The following is a 14453-nucleotide window of genomic DNA, read 5'->3' as shown; positions in this document are numbered from 1 at the left end:
GCTGGCCATGCTCTCTCGGATATATTCATTAAAAAAACAGTAATTATTAAAATATTCATTATTGACATATTCATTTTAAAACACACAATGACACCAGTTAAGTAACAATATCTGATTGATTTATTTCATCATTGCGGTTCAAGGTCATAAATGTCAGCATGACCATTAAAGTAATAACACATCAAATACATAATTTTAGAAATGTAAACAATTGATGGAGCAGAAATGGGGTATAAATATAGCTTCTCCGAGATTGCTTTTGTCAGGTTTGGTGTTAGTTCAATGCCAGATGCCATGTAAAAACAAGTAACACAGGCACACAAAGAGTGTTTTCTCAGGCAATAGCTTTCTGCCTGTTGTGTTTGGCAAACCACTCTTCACTTTTATCTTCTGCCATAGCCTATAAGAGAAAAAAATATTGTATGAAGACCTATTGTGCAGGTTGTTTTAAATGAGGCAGACAATAGTTTATGCTCACTTTATTAAGTAATTCATTCCCCAGAGGATCCTCCGTAGACAGTTGTCTAAAAGCTTCATCTCCAACAAAACAAATTTCATGGCCATCCTAGCAAATAATAAAGGCATATTATTGAAAAAAAATTAGAACACATTTTATTACACAATTAATACATAATATTACTTACTGGATCTGCCAAAATAACCACATCTACGGTGGCCTTTCCAGGTGTGTCAAGACTGACTAATGGTGTAAGGATATTTTGATTTTCTTTTTTCATCAGAGCTTCAAGGTCGGGCAACTAAATAAGTTTACAGATGGATCACATACTTTTTAAATGAAAATGTTTCTACGTGGTCAAATCATTTTTCAATACCTGATCTCTTGGGCAGGAAAATGCAATTCTTCCAAACGCCGTCCCATGATCTACAGATGGCCCACAGACACGAAGCTCCAGCTTACACTTGTAACAAACATGTACAGTATGTATTATTTACACATATCCAATCAAGGCCAATCAATTAATCTGGGACAAATCTTTATCCCCATACTTGTGTATCTGCAAATCCCATCAAAACACTTTTCTTCTGCTCATTTGTACCCACAACTTTCATTCCCAATAGAGTCCAATAGTGGATGGCTCTCTGCAGGTCTGACACCGCCAGACAAACCTTCTGAACTGGGTCTGTGGAGAAAAAAATAACAATGATATCTTATAGTAGCCTATACGCGTCTATATTTTAAAACACAAAGGGTATTAAGAGTCACTGACCACCGACAGGCAGTTCTTTGTCAATCAGATAGAATGGATAACCTCCTGGAGCGTGGGTCAGATAAAGCTCCTCTTCCAGCTTGGTCAGAGGCCAGCCCAGATGTTTAGCATTGCTGACAGCTTTACTTGACTGAAGAGTAAGGCCCTGCAATTAAATAAACATTTGTCCATTTCACTACAACAGACTAAGAAGCTGGATAAAGTATTCTTGTATTTTTCTCACCAGGAAGTCATTGCCAAGCCGGTACTCTCCGACACCGTAATTGTATGTCAGCTCAGCAACAAAATGTTCATCTTCTGGTCCAAAACCGATCATTGTCTTGCTCCACTTTCCATCATAAGGGCTGCAGGAATGCGTTGTTTTCAGAGCTCATTAATGTCCCTTTCGCTCAAAGTGCAAAGTCCAGTTGCAGGATATTTCATACGTACCCATTACATGAAGCTTTGCAGCCTTCTTCAAACTCCTCATGACGTAAAACCTTTAATACATTTATATTATTATACAGTAGAGCTGCATTAGCAAGTCAAGTGACAGAAGACTGATGCTAGCATTAAGATGCATTTCATTATAGCCTAGTAGTTTTTACAAAGCAGTTACCTTCATTCCAAGAACATCTCGATAAAACGTGGCTGTTTTTGTCCTGTCGCCAACTTTAAAAACAAAATGCAAAGCTCTCCTTAAAGCCATGACTGCTGCTGCTGCGCCTCTGACGCATGTACCTGCTCCTTGTGTAAGGATCGATTATATTTCCTAGCAATCGATGATTCGGTTATCATCAGAGGGATGGCAACTGATTACACCGTGAGCTATTCGGACTACTATTGTGCAGAGTAAATCACACATACATTTAAATCCAACTTAATATGTATATAGATGATAATTTGGTATTAAACAAAATGAGTTGTAACATTTTACATTATTATTGAACAACAAACGATGGCAGTGTGGGGCACGAACAAGGCAAGCGTTTATACAAGGATATTAGAAGGGTGTCGCCATGGTAACGCATTGTAATAATAGAAGCCATGATAAAGGGTCGGCAAGAACGACCTGAGCAACAGCAACGTCGTACCAAACTTTTCTCATTTAACACTATGTGTTAGCATGGCGGCACGGCCATATAGCCTCATGGCTAACCCTAACCTTAACCCTAACCCTAACCCGGCGCGGTCAAATAGCCCAGCAGTTTCAGGAGCCGCGGCATGAAATAGCTTAGCAGTTTCGGCCACGCGCAGCGGCTCTGTAGACACTAAGCCAATTAAATGTAATGTAACAGTGAAAACCCAGTTAAGACGAGAACATAAACATTTACAATAAGGTTTGAAATAAATATTGAATGTAAAAAAAAAAAACACAGTAGAAAACCCTTATTGTGACGATTTTAATCCTCGTTATTCTTTAATCATTTGTATAAATCCCTTTTGAAGGACTGCTATTAGTACAGCCACTTGAGAGTCCTGCTCTATGTATTTATTATGGTGAAACGTATTGCTATCAAATCTTATTTTTTAACCATCTTAACATAGGGTCTGTTCACACCAAATCCAAAATATGTGGAAAAGACGCAGAATATGAGTGAGGTATTGACTAACTATTACTGTACCAATGATGAACATTCAGTAAGTCATATGGTTCCAGCCAGGAGCCTATATTATAAATACTTTATCTAATGGTCATATTCTACCACACTAATGTATGTAAAAATATATATTTTTGGTGATACAATCCTATTGAATCCTATTGGAGAGTGATGGAATGATGTATCGGTAAAGCGTCTGCAGTGATTAGTCGCTGTATCGGACTTAACCCTAACCCTAACCCTGACCCTAACCTTAACCCAGCGTGGTCCGACCCGGCGCGGTCAAATAGCCCAGCAGTTTCAGGAGCCACTGTAGACACTCCTGCTGATGAAAGTGGTTAAAATGTGTTTCCGACACCTTACAGGGTGGCTGGGACTTTAGATATTGGGTGAGGAGCTCAGAGTAGAGCTTCTGCTCCACCATGTGGCTCGAGCATCTGTTTTGGATGCCCCTGGGGGAGATGTTCTGGGCATGTCCCACTGTTAAGAGGCCAGACTATGTCTCTCTGTGGCTTGGGAATGCCTCAGATATCCCCTGGATTCTAGAAGGGATGCAGGAAGTGTCTAGGGTGAGGGAAGTCCGAGTCCCTGCTCTGACTGCTACCACTGCGACCTGGCAGAAGTCTGAGCATAAGATGAAGAAGATGAATGGAAATCTTCTTTCATAGTAAGATTGTCTGCAGTTATGGTACATAGTTTCATTCTGCACAAAATATCTGAAGTAGACAATAGGGTGAATGTTTTATTTTCGTAGTCATTCATAATTCAAAGAAAAATGTCCTGACAGAGACAGATATAATTGTATCTGTATGTTCTCAGCTATATTTCAAGTTTAACCCTAATCTATAAAGTTTCTGGTCCTAAAATTATGCTCCTTTACATGTACAAGATGGCCGCTGCAAGTGCCACGACAACACAAAGGTGCTTCTAGCTTTGTTTATGGTTATTGGTACAGAGAGAGCGAAGAAGAAGAAAACACTATGGCCGCCTACGCGAGAAGCGTGTTTGGTCTACTTTCATTGGAGAGTAAAGCGGTTTTTCTGGGAACAAGAGGCAGTAGACCGGCTGTTGAGAGCAGACGGTATGTTCGCGGACTGAGGAGGAAACCGGTCAACGTGTTATTTCCAGAAGATGACAATTCAAAAGTCACCAAGCAACACTCTGCTCCCAAACAGCAGCAACAACACGGGAAGAAGATGGAGAAACACACGAAGGGCACGAAGAACACCGAAGAAGAGGTGTTTGTCCAGGAGCGGAAGGGTGCACAACCTGCTCACACCCCTGACGTCATCGCACACGAGGAAGTGGCAGGTCTTCGTTTTGAGAGAGCTTTTCCTGGAGACAAGAGACTGTCGTGAGTTCATCTCGGATCATGTCATGCAGTACACCGTTTATTTTATGTAGTTTTCCCATGGAACTGTAATAGACCCGCGAGTTTCCCTATAAAAGGTGCTCCATGTAACTTTTCTGGTGGAGGGTGCGCCACCTGCTCGTCTCCTATGAGGTTATTACTTTGCCTATCTCACAGTATTTAGAAAAGTAGCATTTTTTAAAATCAGATGTTTCATTGCTACCTTTTAAACATGCATTCTCAAATTGAGCAATGTCACCTTCCCATAGATTTGACTTGTAACTTGGCTTGATGTCACCTGCTTGTCTTATCTCCATGGAGATGAGCAGGTTGCAGGTTACAGTTTACCTTTTACCTTTTAATGCATTATTGTTGTAGCTTTTTCTATTATAAGAGACTCTGAATCGTCTTTGTTCATGTTGTACCCTTCTCTCAGGAGAGTGGCGAGTGTGGCTCGGTCCAGGACTTTCCGGGAGCACCAGGGTAAGATCCTGTTGGAGGGCCGGCGGTTGATCAGTGATGCCCTAAGCGCTGGGGCCAAACCGCAGATGATGTTCTTCAGTTCGGTGGAACGCCTTTTGGAGCTTCCTGTGGACAAGCTGAAACGGGCCAGTTTAGTCAAAGTAAAGTTTGAAGATGTCAAAATCTGGTCCGACCTAGTGGCCCCACAAGGTGTAATAGGTAGGAGTTTTCTGTTAATTGTCGTAAATAGTCTTAACGTTTCATTAATGAGTTTATTTTGTGATGTTTCAGCCATTTTTTCTCGCCCGGACTCATCAAAATTAAAATACAACAGCGATCATTCAATACCTTTGTCTGTGATATGTGATAACATTCGTGACCCTGGGAACCTTGGGACTATCATACGATGTGCTGGTGCCGCTGGTTGTCACAGGGTCCTCCTTACTAAAGGTAGTCACTTCATCAGGAGGAGTTTTTATGTTAGAACACTGACACTATCTTATTTTACCCACAGGTTGCGTTGATGCCTGGGAACCTAAAGTATTACGTGCTGCAATGGGTGGACATTTCCGCCTTCCCCTCTTTTCCAACCTGGATTGGGAAGACATTGAAAACCATCTGCCTAAATCTGTGACTGTCCACGTGGCAGACAACAGCAGCAACAGACTCGTGGAAAGTGCGCAGCCAAAAGCCGATGAACTGAAAACATCTCAGAAAGCGGGAGATTACGGTTGGGTCAGAACACGGTCCAATCACAAACACGTGGACTATGATGTCTGCGATTCGGATTCGGATGGTGAATATGAACTGTCTCTTCCCAGAGTGGGCACAAAACTGTACCATGAGCACTGGGCTCAGAGCCCCACCGCTCTTGTGATCGGTGGAGAAACACACGGTCTCAGTATCGAGTCGGTGCAACTCGCTGAAAAGACTGCAGGGCACAGACTCTTTATTCCTGTGGTTCCTGAGGTGGACAGTTTAAATTCAGCCATGGCGGCCAGCATCCTCCTGTTTGAGGGCAGAAAACAACTAATGCAACAACTTCAGACAACAAAGAAGTCCCAGGTCGTCAACAGAATGAAACAATAATGGTGTAAATGAGGTGAATATTTTGAGAGCCATAAAATGTAACTATAGATGCATTTATACATCCACTAGACATTAATAAATTATGACTAAAAGAGAGAGTCTTGATTGTTGTTGCTTGTAGTTTCTTATTTCATATGCATTTTCAGGAAAAGGTAAGTATTTCTTAATTGTTACTACAGTCAAATTCAACATTGAAAGGAGTAAATGAGTCACTGCATTTTATTAGTTTACATAGATTTGCCTTTACTTTGAGTACTCATTGTGCTTACCAGTGCAATGAAGTAAATGTGAACGTCAGGTCAGGTGAGATACCAGAAGTAACAGAAATCGAGGAATATAAATACATTCAACACCTTCCATGTGTTTTGTGCCATCATAAACATGATTCAAGATTATCACCACCAGAACAAGTCACATCGACTAAATGTGAACCACATTCGAACTTGAAGATTCAAATAGAAAAGGATTGAAAGCTCCAGTCATTGGTCTGTAAAACAAGCACATTGTGTGGGGGTCTGTGTAGGGGTCTGTAGGGCCCTGATGCTGCACAGCTACATCCAGCTGAGCTTTAGTGAAATGTGTGACTAACGGGTAAGTGAACATAGGTCCATTGGAAATCGCTCTCGATTACTCCACAATTCAAATACATCTATTTAGTGAAAAAAATATTTTCCTCAGGCAAATTCCAAACAAAATCTCCATATATATTACTGTGACGGTTATAGCCAATGCAAGGCACCACAGGAGAAAAGGACTCCATAAAAGATAATGTCTAAAAGTTAAAATGTCAGTAAAAAATAGGACGTGTTCAACAGTCTTGACAACGGGAGAGAAACAAGGGGAAAAGTGGACATAGCAACATGTCAGAACTTGATGATATGAGTCCCACGTTCACGTTTTAGATGGGCTCTGGTTTGAGTTTCTCAGCCAGGAAGTCCTTGACAAACTGCTCCACAATAGCTGGCGTAATCTCCTCCACATCGAGCACGTACTTGGCCCGGGCCGACATGTCCAGGATGGTGAGTAGAGGAGCCGCCTCTGGGAGGTTAGTGTAATCTCGCAAAGAGTCAGTCATGTCGTCCTGCACAAGTAAAGAACTGGAATCAGATCAATGATTTACAAACGGTACATTCCTTAGATTATATTGGCAAACGTTCAATAGACAAAGGCAAATTATGAAAGTTGTGCAGGTATTCCAATACAAAAATGTCTGATGATTTTCTTAGAACCCAGATCACAATTTAGATTTTGTCACATTTATGCTTCTTTTATCACAATGATTGTCCGCGCTGGAGCCTTTGGGTGGACTGAACCCCTTCAGTAACTATGTTGAAACTCATATTGACATATTTAAACTTTCAGCTAAACCTTTGTTAACCTGTGCCTGAGGCAAAATGTCCACATTTGAAGCTTTTCAACACAAATCAAACACTGACAGATTTGAACAATAATTCAAGTTGGTTGGAAGTCCATGTGTGTCAATTATCTTTCATCAACATTTCATGGGTGGCATTTCAGTGCAAGGTTAGAATTGATCAAATGAGAAGTGCAACTATTTAAACCTAAAAGGAAAATATAGACTTTGGATGAATTGAATTAAATTTGTCCCATATGGATTCTCATCTTTAAACCTCTCTTGTGTGGAAGAGGTTAAACAATGTGTGTGGAATAAACAATGAAAGTTTCACACTAACAACTGGCTTTACTACACCACTATCAATAAATATATATATATATATATATATATATATATATATATATATATATATATATATATATATATATATATATATATATATATATATATATATATATATATATATATATATATATATATATATATATATATATATATATATATATATATATATATATATATATATATATATATATATATATATATATATATAAAAATGCTCAAATATTTAGTTCAGAATCTTCAATTTGAAGTATTTATAGAGTTCAGTTCAAAACAGTTTGACATGTGTTAACCGTGAGCAGCTCACTGTGATTACTCTGCGTTTCTCATCAGATGGTAATGGAACTGCTTCATCCATCTTACTTTGTAGCGTTTAAGTGTTTAGCTCACTTTATTGAAACAAATGAAAGAATATGATCGTAAACTGACTGCTGATGATTACTGTCAAAGATAATTTCAACATGCATAACAATTAAAATTAGGCTTAATTTGTGGCTTGTGAGTGGCTTATTGTGTTATTGTACTTATTTTCACTCAAATACATGTGTCCAATTAAATGTTTTTATTAAATACATCATCATAATTTTCTAAATACATGTTCCCAGTCATCACCTGACCCCAGCTCATGCCTCGCGACCCCCACTTTGGGAACCACTTGCATAATTGAAGTGTAACTATATACATTTTGACAGTACATTAAAGTCAACTACATGTACCCAGAGCTCCAAGTAATTTACAGAGATATAATACTACATGTATACAACAATATTCTTTTTATTTGTTTCTGCAGCATAAATATATCCACCAGAGGACAGTGGTGAGTCATTTATGTGCATACTTCAATTTTATGTTTCTTCTCCTTTTTATGAAGGATTACAATATGTTGGTACATTTTTTTCTACAGACATTTAGTGACATATCTTACCTCTCCAGCAACAAAGAATAGAAGTGGCGTCTCCTCTTCCTTGGCTTTGTACTTGGCCATAAGTTTCTCTGCGATTGGCTGGATCAGCTCCTTGGCCGGCTCCAACTCTCCCTGTTCTTCTGCATCTGAATACAAAAAAAAAAAACATTTTATGATCCAGCGCCATTGGAAAAACAAAAGCAATTAAATGCAGAAAGAGACAGTCTACTGAATAGTTAATCAGAAATAGTATGGATCAAAATAGGATACAATTGTGGAGAGAAACGAGCCGTAAACTCACCCACAAACAGTACAAGACACGGCCCCTCGTGAAGCTGCACCGCATTGGACTCGCTGAGCTCCAAGACGGGCCGAGGGTGCCAGGGGAAGAGGCGGCACTCCGGGTCGTTCAAAACCTCCACGCGGCCCTGTCTCGTGATCATGTGACCATCCGTGTCCAATAGGATCAGGGTCGGGATACCTGGAGACAGAACGAAAGATGCAAATGCTGTGGGAGGGAAGGAAAAGTGGGCAAAAAAACGGTGGTTGAGGTCATTTCCTGTCATTACAGCGAGACTGCTCACTCTCCCGCTGAGATGAGGCGTGTTTACTGGCCGCTCTGTGCCATTTCAGACCGAATGTGTCACCCTGACGTTCCCAGCTTCATCCCTTTTCAATAAAACCAGAATTTGTTTCACGGTTACTGGCCTCGCAAACTCGGATTACGATCTTGTGGTCTTATTAACGGGGCTTATCACAAACAGACACCATCTCGGAGCGAAGCAAAGTGCATGAGTCACCGGGTTCCTGTCTGGTCATGTGGGCTGCAGCGGAGGCGGGGGGCCATCGCGGACTGTACAGAGTCGATCTATTCTCTGTGCATTCCTGGCGTTCGATGCGGGGACGGGCTCCGAGCCAAGCACTGCCAGCTTCATCCAAACAGAAGGTAAATGAGGAAAGGGCGCTGGGAGGGAGGAGTGGCACGTCTCTGTCAAACCCGACTCTGAACGCGATCACGCCTACGTTTCTTCCGTGGGTTTCAGTGTTGTCGAAGTAAGCGTTGCAACCATTAACGGACTAATCATGACAGAGAGAAAACAAAAGAAACAAAGGCAAACAAAGGCAAACAAAAGACATCCAATGAAGCTGCTGCCCATACTGTCCAACATAAATGTCCAGAGTTTGTCAAATTTGTCCATTTTTAAATTAAGTTAGAATGTAATTGGTTCCATTTGTCTAATGTCAGTTCAGTTCTTTATTGTCGGTTTGTGTTCTGCTTGCGTGTTTATTTTAAATACATAAAAACTGAAAACAATTTAGTATTTTGATATTTGATTATTTTTTATATGTTAATGTATTAAAAAAGTTTCCACGTATAATAGAAATAAATCATTTGTCCTGTCAATAACAAAAATATACCTCGTTAACATTCAAAGAGACTGATTCATTAATGCACACACAGTATATGAAATAAAATCAGCTCATCCAAGCGAAATGGGTGCATTATGAATAACCTTGTATAAGGTTTGTCAAAACAAAAACAGATATAAAATCAAATAAGAATCAATACTTAAACTGTAAATCTGGCCTGTCCTGAACTAATTCAGAATGATCTTTATCAACACTTTTAATGAACCATGTGGTCTTTTACTATACAAGACCACATACTGCAGAAAAATAAAGAAAGCACCAGTATTTTGAGTTGAAAAAGTCAGTTCATTGTCTAAAAAAGGGCATTTTTTCTTATACTCGTGGTTCAGAAATTGGTATCGAGAGTCGAGTAAATTGAATTGTTATCATGACAATAGTACCTTGTATTCCGTAAAGTCTGTTGAGCCGTGATCGCCGGGCTTCATCCGAGTACGGCACCGCGAGCCACGGCATCTCGCTGAAGTATTGCTTAAAAGACTCCTCTGACCTGAAAGTGAAGAAACAAAAGCGCACAGTACTATGTTATTTGTACTTCTAAGAACAATCCAAAAGCTACTGTGCATTAGTGAAGGCACTCGCCTGTCAGCGCTGACGAACACAATCTCAAACTTCTTTCCCGATTCTTTGATAATTCTGTACGATTCAACCAGGACCCGGGTCAAACTGCGACATGGCGGACACTGGCAAAAAACAAACAAAACAAAAGAAATTAGTACCATTAAAAAGGCAAGTCAGAATTGTTCCTGGTTCAGAAAAAGTATATCATCTAATATTGTTTTGAAACGCATAATTAAGGTGTCAAACTCCTCGATAATTCAGAGTGGCATTGACAGAAGCCATTAAAGCCTACAGGGCATTTCCCACACATTCATAAGTCTGCAAAGCAATAATAACTTTCACAATAACAGCAATAATAACATGAACAATGGAAGGTGCCGCTCACGTTGGGGTAAGTAAATATGCACCTTAAAGAATTCTAATGATGGCACGAAAGCTTCAAAATACCGTACATGTTCTTGTCGTCACTTGACACCATTTATCTGCAATGTGTTACTTGTAGGCATGTGTGAGGAGCTGTTTATTCAATTGATTCAGTCATGCGTACATAATTATCATACCAAAGTGTGGGAAAGCGAGAGCATAATCCTTCATCAGTTCGTTTAAAAAGCGGTGATTTGTGGTGAGCTCTAACGCCCTGTTGTGATTTTTGTACTTTTTGGACACGTGGGCTCTGGGTAACCTGTACTTAGGTCAGCTCACAAAACATCTAAATTTAGGTCGCATCTCTTTTCCACGAGCCGTTTAGCGTCTCCGTGACACGCGCTGCTTTTACGCGCATACAAACTCCAGATGCTGCAACTCAACATCTGCGGCAACGACTTCGACTCAAGATTCGTTTATACAAGTCGTAAGAGTGATAGTCTACAAAACTGGGGGAAAGGAAATCTGATTTATGCAGGTTTGGGACTGGAAAAAAGCTTGCGTGGTAGTTTGAATGCATTTTAGTGGTTCTATACGTTGACTTATATACAGATTTTTGTAATTATGGTTATGCAGTTGTTCAATCAATAAGAGTTTTTTTATTTTTTTTTATACATACTAGAGCTCCTTCACCTGTGTTTTTAATTTCCACATGTGCTTTGCAATTGGGAACTGTGTCTGTGACTGTGTCCTTCACTTACCCAATGAGCTGAGAAGTACACGCCCACATAGTGCCCCTCCAGAGAGCTGCTGTCTGTGGTCTGCCTGTTGTTCCTGAGCAGAGGCCCTGCCACCACCTCCGCAAATGGCTTCGGCCCCCAAGGGAACTCTAAGCCTGCAAGAGGGCCAACAACACGGGGGCAATGAGTAAACAGGAATAGACGGAGGGCCAGATATTCCTTTTAAAAAACACACACGTGATAAAAGTTTAATGCATTTTTCTACTGCCCTCGTCAAGAGGTTTTTGAGAGTTGGTGTTTTTGTGAGTGAAAATGGAGAGTCTCAACTGCAGGTGAAGGGGAAAAACTAAGTAAATTCAGATATATCAAATTGAAACTTCAGTGGTTTATTTACTTAAATGTAAGAAACATTTATTACACGTTTTGCATCATGTAATGTTTTCATGTATAAATAAGGTGTGAATTATGTGTGTAAAAACTGCCAAAATTGCACATATTTGAGATATATAAAGCTGGAAAATGGTCAGAGCCAGGTTTAAAGTTCTTGCTTCATTTTGTTGACAAAATTTTACATACAATGTTTTCAATTTTGATAAAATTGGCCTTAAAATTCCAATTTAAACTTGAATAAATCTGGCTTGGAACAGGCTATAAACAAATCCTTCTGAACAACCCATCAAAATCTTATTAGGTACAAGATTGTAAAGTTTGGTGTGTGTATATGGTACTTTCAGAGCATCATTATGACACATTTGTACTAAGGGAGAGCTGCAGTTTATTGTTGCCGATTGTAAAAACCCACTCTAATCTTTTATGTCGTGGGCTAGTCCGGACGCCACTCCACGCGGTCTTTTCATAGACACTGAAAAGCAGACGGCTCCAAGTGTTTCAGCTGCCTCTCGCTATATTCAAACATTCAATTGAGTTGTTTTTTTCCTACTTCCAATTGTGATTGGTCAGGGGCACAAAAAGTATGAGAAAAAACAACCTATTTTGTCTTAAAAATTAACAAACAAAAGTAATTTCTATAGGTTTATGTCTGATGTACAACAAATGATACTATATCTACTATAAATGAGATAATATATTAGATTTTCTTTACTTCAATTTGTAGATGTTGCCATTGATTTATTGATATTCTTTTGATGCAATACAGGCAAATACCAGTAGTCAGCCACAGCAGCAAAGACAAATATTGGATTTAGAGGTGCATTCATGTGACATTACATATAAACAAACAAAAGTGAAACTATTTTTCCACAAAAGCCTAACAATGTGGTGCCATTTAAACAATTTTAAGACATAAGTTGGAGCCAAACCCGAACAAATATTGAGACGGAGAAGCATTTGTGGATTTCTATTTTGGATATTTCTTTCAAAAACAGTAAATCTCCCATAGAGTTAAACTATGAAATTCTAGAACGTGAACGTGGCTAGACCATTGCTATTTTATCCACAAACTATAAAGTTTCTGAGCTGATGCAACTGTGTAACCTCACATGTTTTCATGTACTCAGCCACCATGCCTGCTGATTATCATAAGACAAAGAAATACTACACGTCTAGTCAGAAATTACGATTAAAGCACGGGATGTTAAAAAGGTCTGGGAGCTCCCGCAAATCACATTCTGTTCCTTGCGTTGCTGCATCATTCTTAAACGACGCACAGAAAATCAGGATTTTTAAAGCTGCTTTGCCACAAAAAAGATCTTTTGCACTGGAAAGGAAAAGCATGTAAAGTCTAGTCACTGCCTCCACTTGAGAGTTCAGAAATGATTGTTTTTTTACGCATGAGATTTACAGGACAATGAATATAATTTAAAAAGTACAGACACGGATTAGGTATTTGCCTTTTTGGTACAATTCATACTTAAGGTTTAATGCATGTCGTGACTTGACTGATCATGAAGTGGACATCTTACCTTTGGGGTCGTCTCTGACCACCAGGAGCCCGTTTCGACAAACCACCTTCCCAGTCGTTGCATCCACAAACACCAAAGACGGAATACTCGTGACTTTGTACTTATTCCAAAGCTTCATCTGGAGGAGAGAAAAAGAAATAAAAAAAAGGTTGAAATAACAGCCATGAAAGATGACCCAACCTGTTTCGCCTGTGGTTTGATTACATCCCTGCGGTACAATTTTAGGCTGAAATATTGTAGCATTTAAATTGTAGGTTTGCTTTGGGTGTTTGGCCAAAGAAGACAAACACATGAGATATAAGGATCAAATTTTAAACCCAAGTGGAAACCCTTTACCCCTGCAGTGTTTGTAATGGACAGTCAAACTTGCAGAGTAAAAAACCCTAAAATGCTTGTAATGTAATCCCCAAAATGAGGTATTGATTATGTGCAGTAGAAACGATTTACAACCACAAACCACTGTACTAACTGTTCTTTTTGCTAGTTATTTCCAATGAAAAAAGATATAAGAGGCATTCGAGGTGACAGCAAAGATTTGATGAGACGTGACCAAAGAGCAAAGTCGAGTTTCAGAGTGGAGGTCATTAAAAGGACACCAAGTTTATGAAATAATCAAATGCATTACTTCTGGACTGAGCCAAGCACGTTAGTATCATTGTAACTCTAATCCCCCCCGTCTGAACACCAAATGAAGTGTGGAGAACGTTCCACTGGGTTTAGTGAAGTCGGCCAGGAGTTCAGTTACAAATGAGCTTTGGGTTGATGAAAACCTTTTGTGTTAAATCCCACTCCACGGCACAAGCTTAGCCCAAAGACTTGAGTGACATCAGCTCTCATACGGACTCTTGCACAATATCAGACTAAAACTTTTGGGAAACAAACGTTTTATCAAATTGAATCCAGTAAAAAAGTCCACGTATCAGACTTGAGGTTGATACTGAAACTGAAATGAAAGAAAAATAACCAAAATGTTTTGTATTGCAATAGAGTACCCCAGGTATTATGGTTCAATATGTTTAGAAACTGCAGTAATTTGGCCTGAATGAATTAAATACAATTCATAAATTACATTTCCAAATTTTAGAAACCATACAGTACCAAATAACGAACAACTTACTGCTATCA

The 14453-nt window shown here is 39.4% G+C and overlaps 3 protein-coding genes across 3 annotated transcripts in view; 1 reads left to right on the top strand and 2 right to left on the bottom strand.

The window, feature by feature from the left end:
• Positions 1–97: 97 nt before the first annotated feature.
• On the bottom strand, positions 98–1951 carry glod4 (glyoxalase domain containing 4). Its single transcript, XM_072458483.1, has 9 exons — positions 1828–1951; positions 1659–1708; positions 1453–1573; positions 1230–1374; positions 1009–1142; positions 834–920; positions 645–758; positions 479–565; positions 98–400 (listed from the first exon to the last, which is right to left on the bottom strand). Exons 1-9 carry the CDS (start codon positions 1915–1917, stop codon positions 335–337), a joined length of 894 nt encoding a protein of 297 aa, XP_072314584.1. The 5' UTR covers positions 1918–1951; the 3' UTR covers positions 98–334.
• A 1802-nt stretch (positions 1952–3753) lies between these two features.
• Positions 3754–5732, top strand: mrm3a (mitochondrial rRNA methyltransferase 3a). The gene is made up of 4 exons (XM_072464366.1): positions 3754–4163; positions 4597–4841; positions 4914–5072; positions 5137–5732. Exons 1-4 carry the CDS (start codon positions 3790–3792, stop codon positions 5709–5711), a joined length of 1353 nt encoding a protein of 450 aa, XP_072320467.1. The 5' UTR covers positions 3754–3789; the 3' UTR covers positions 5712–5732.
• Positions 5733–5912: 180 nt separating this feature from the next.
• The window catches only part of nxn (nucleoredoxin), a 38138-nt gene continuing 29597 nt past the window's right edge, over positions 5913–14453 (bottom strand). Inside the window, exons 2-8 of the mRNA XM_072464359.1 lie at positions 13329–13446; positions 11428–11561; positions 10325–10425; positions 10126–10232; positions 8616–8795; positions 8336–8460; positions 5913–6792 (exon numbers count right to left, since the gene is read on the bottom strand). Coding sequence (XP_072320460.1) covers positions 6610–6792; positions 8336–8460; positions 8616–8795; positions 10126–10232; positions 10325–10425; positions 11428–11561; positions 13329–13446 — 948 coding nt within the window. The 3' untranslated portion in view covers positions 5913–6609. The remainder of the gene's footprint in view (positions 6793–8335; positions 8461–8615; positions 8796–10125; positions 10233–10324; positions 10426–11427; positions 11562–13328; positions 13447–14453) is intronic.

Source organism: Eucyclogobius newberryi, unplaced genomic scaffold (assembly GCF_026437365.1).
Source record: "Eucyclogobius newberryi isolate DKJ021-1_F unplaced genomic scaffold, fEucNew1.0.hap1 SCAF_10, whole genome shotgun sequence".
Taxonomy (NCBI): Eukaryota; Metazoa; Chordata; class Actinopteri; order Gobiiformes; family Gobiidae; genus Eucyclogobius; species Eucyclogobius newberryi.
This window is presented reverse-complemented; position numbering and strand designations above follow the sequence as displayed.

Bases quoted from the DNA above. Each gene is read 5' to 3' on its own strand.
- glod4 (XM_072458483.1), bottom strand. From the start codon at position 1,917: ATGGCTTTAAGGAGAGCTTTGCATTTTGTTTTTAAAGTTGGCGACAGG. The intron at 1,709-1,827 runs GTAACTGCTTTG...AATGTATTAAAG, and splicing joins GAGATGTTCTTGGAATGAAG to GTTTTACGTCATGAGGAGTT. The intron at 1,574-1,658 runs GTACGTATGAAA...GCATTCCTGCAG, and splicing joins TGCAAAGCTTCATGTAATGG to CCCTTATGATGGAAAGTGGA.
- mrm3a (XM_072464366.1), top strand. From the start codon at position 3,790: ATGGCCGCCTACGCGAGAAGCGTGTTTGGTCTACTTTCATTGGAGAGT. The intron at 4,842-4,913 runs GTAGGAGTTTTC...GTGATGTTTCAG, and splicing joins GGCCCCACAAGGTGTAATAG to CCATTTTTTCTCGCCCGGAC. The intron at 5,073-5,136 runs GTAGTCACTTCA...TTTTACCCACAG, and splicing joins CAGGGTCCTCCTTACTAAAG to GTTGCGTTGATGCCTGGGAA.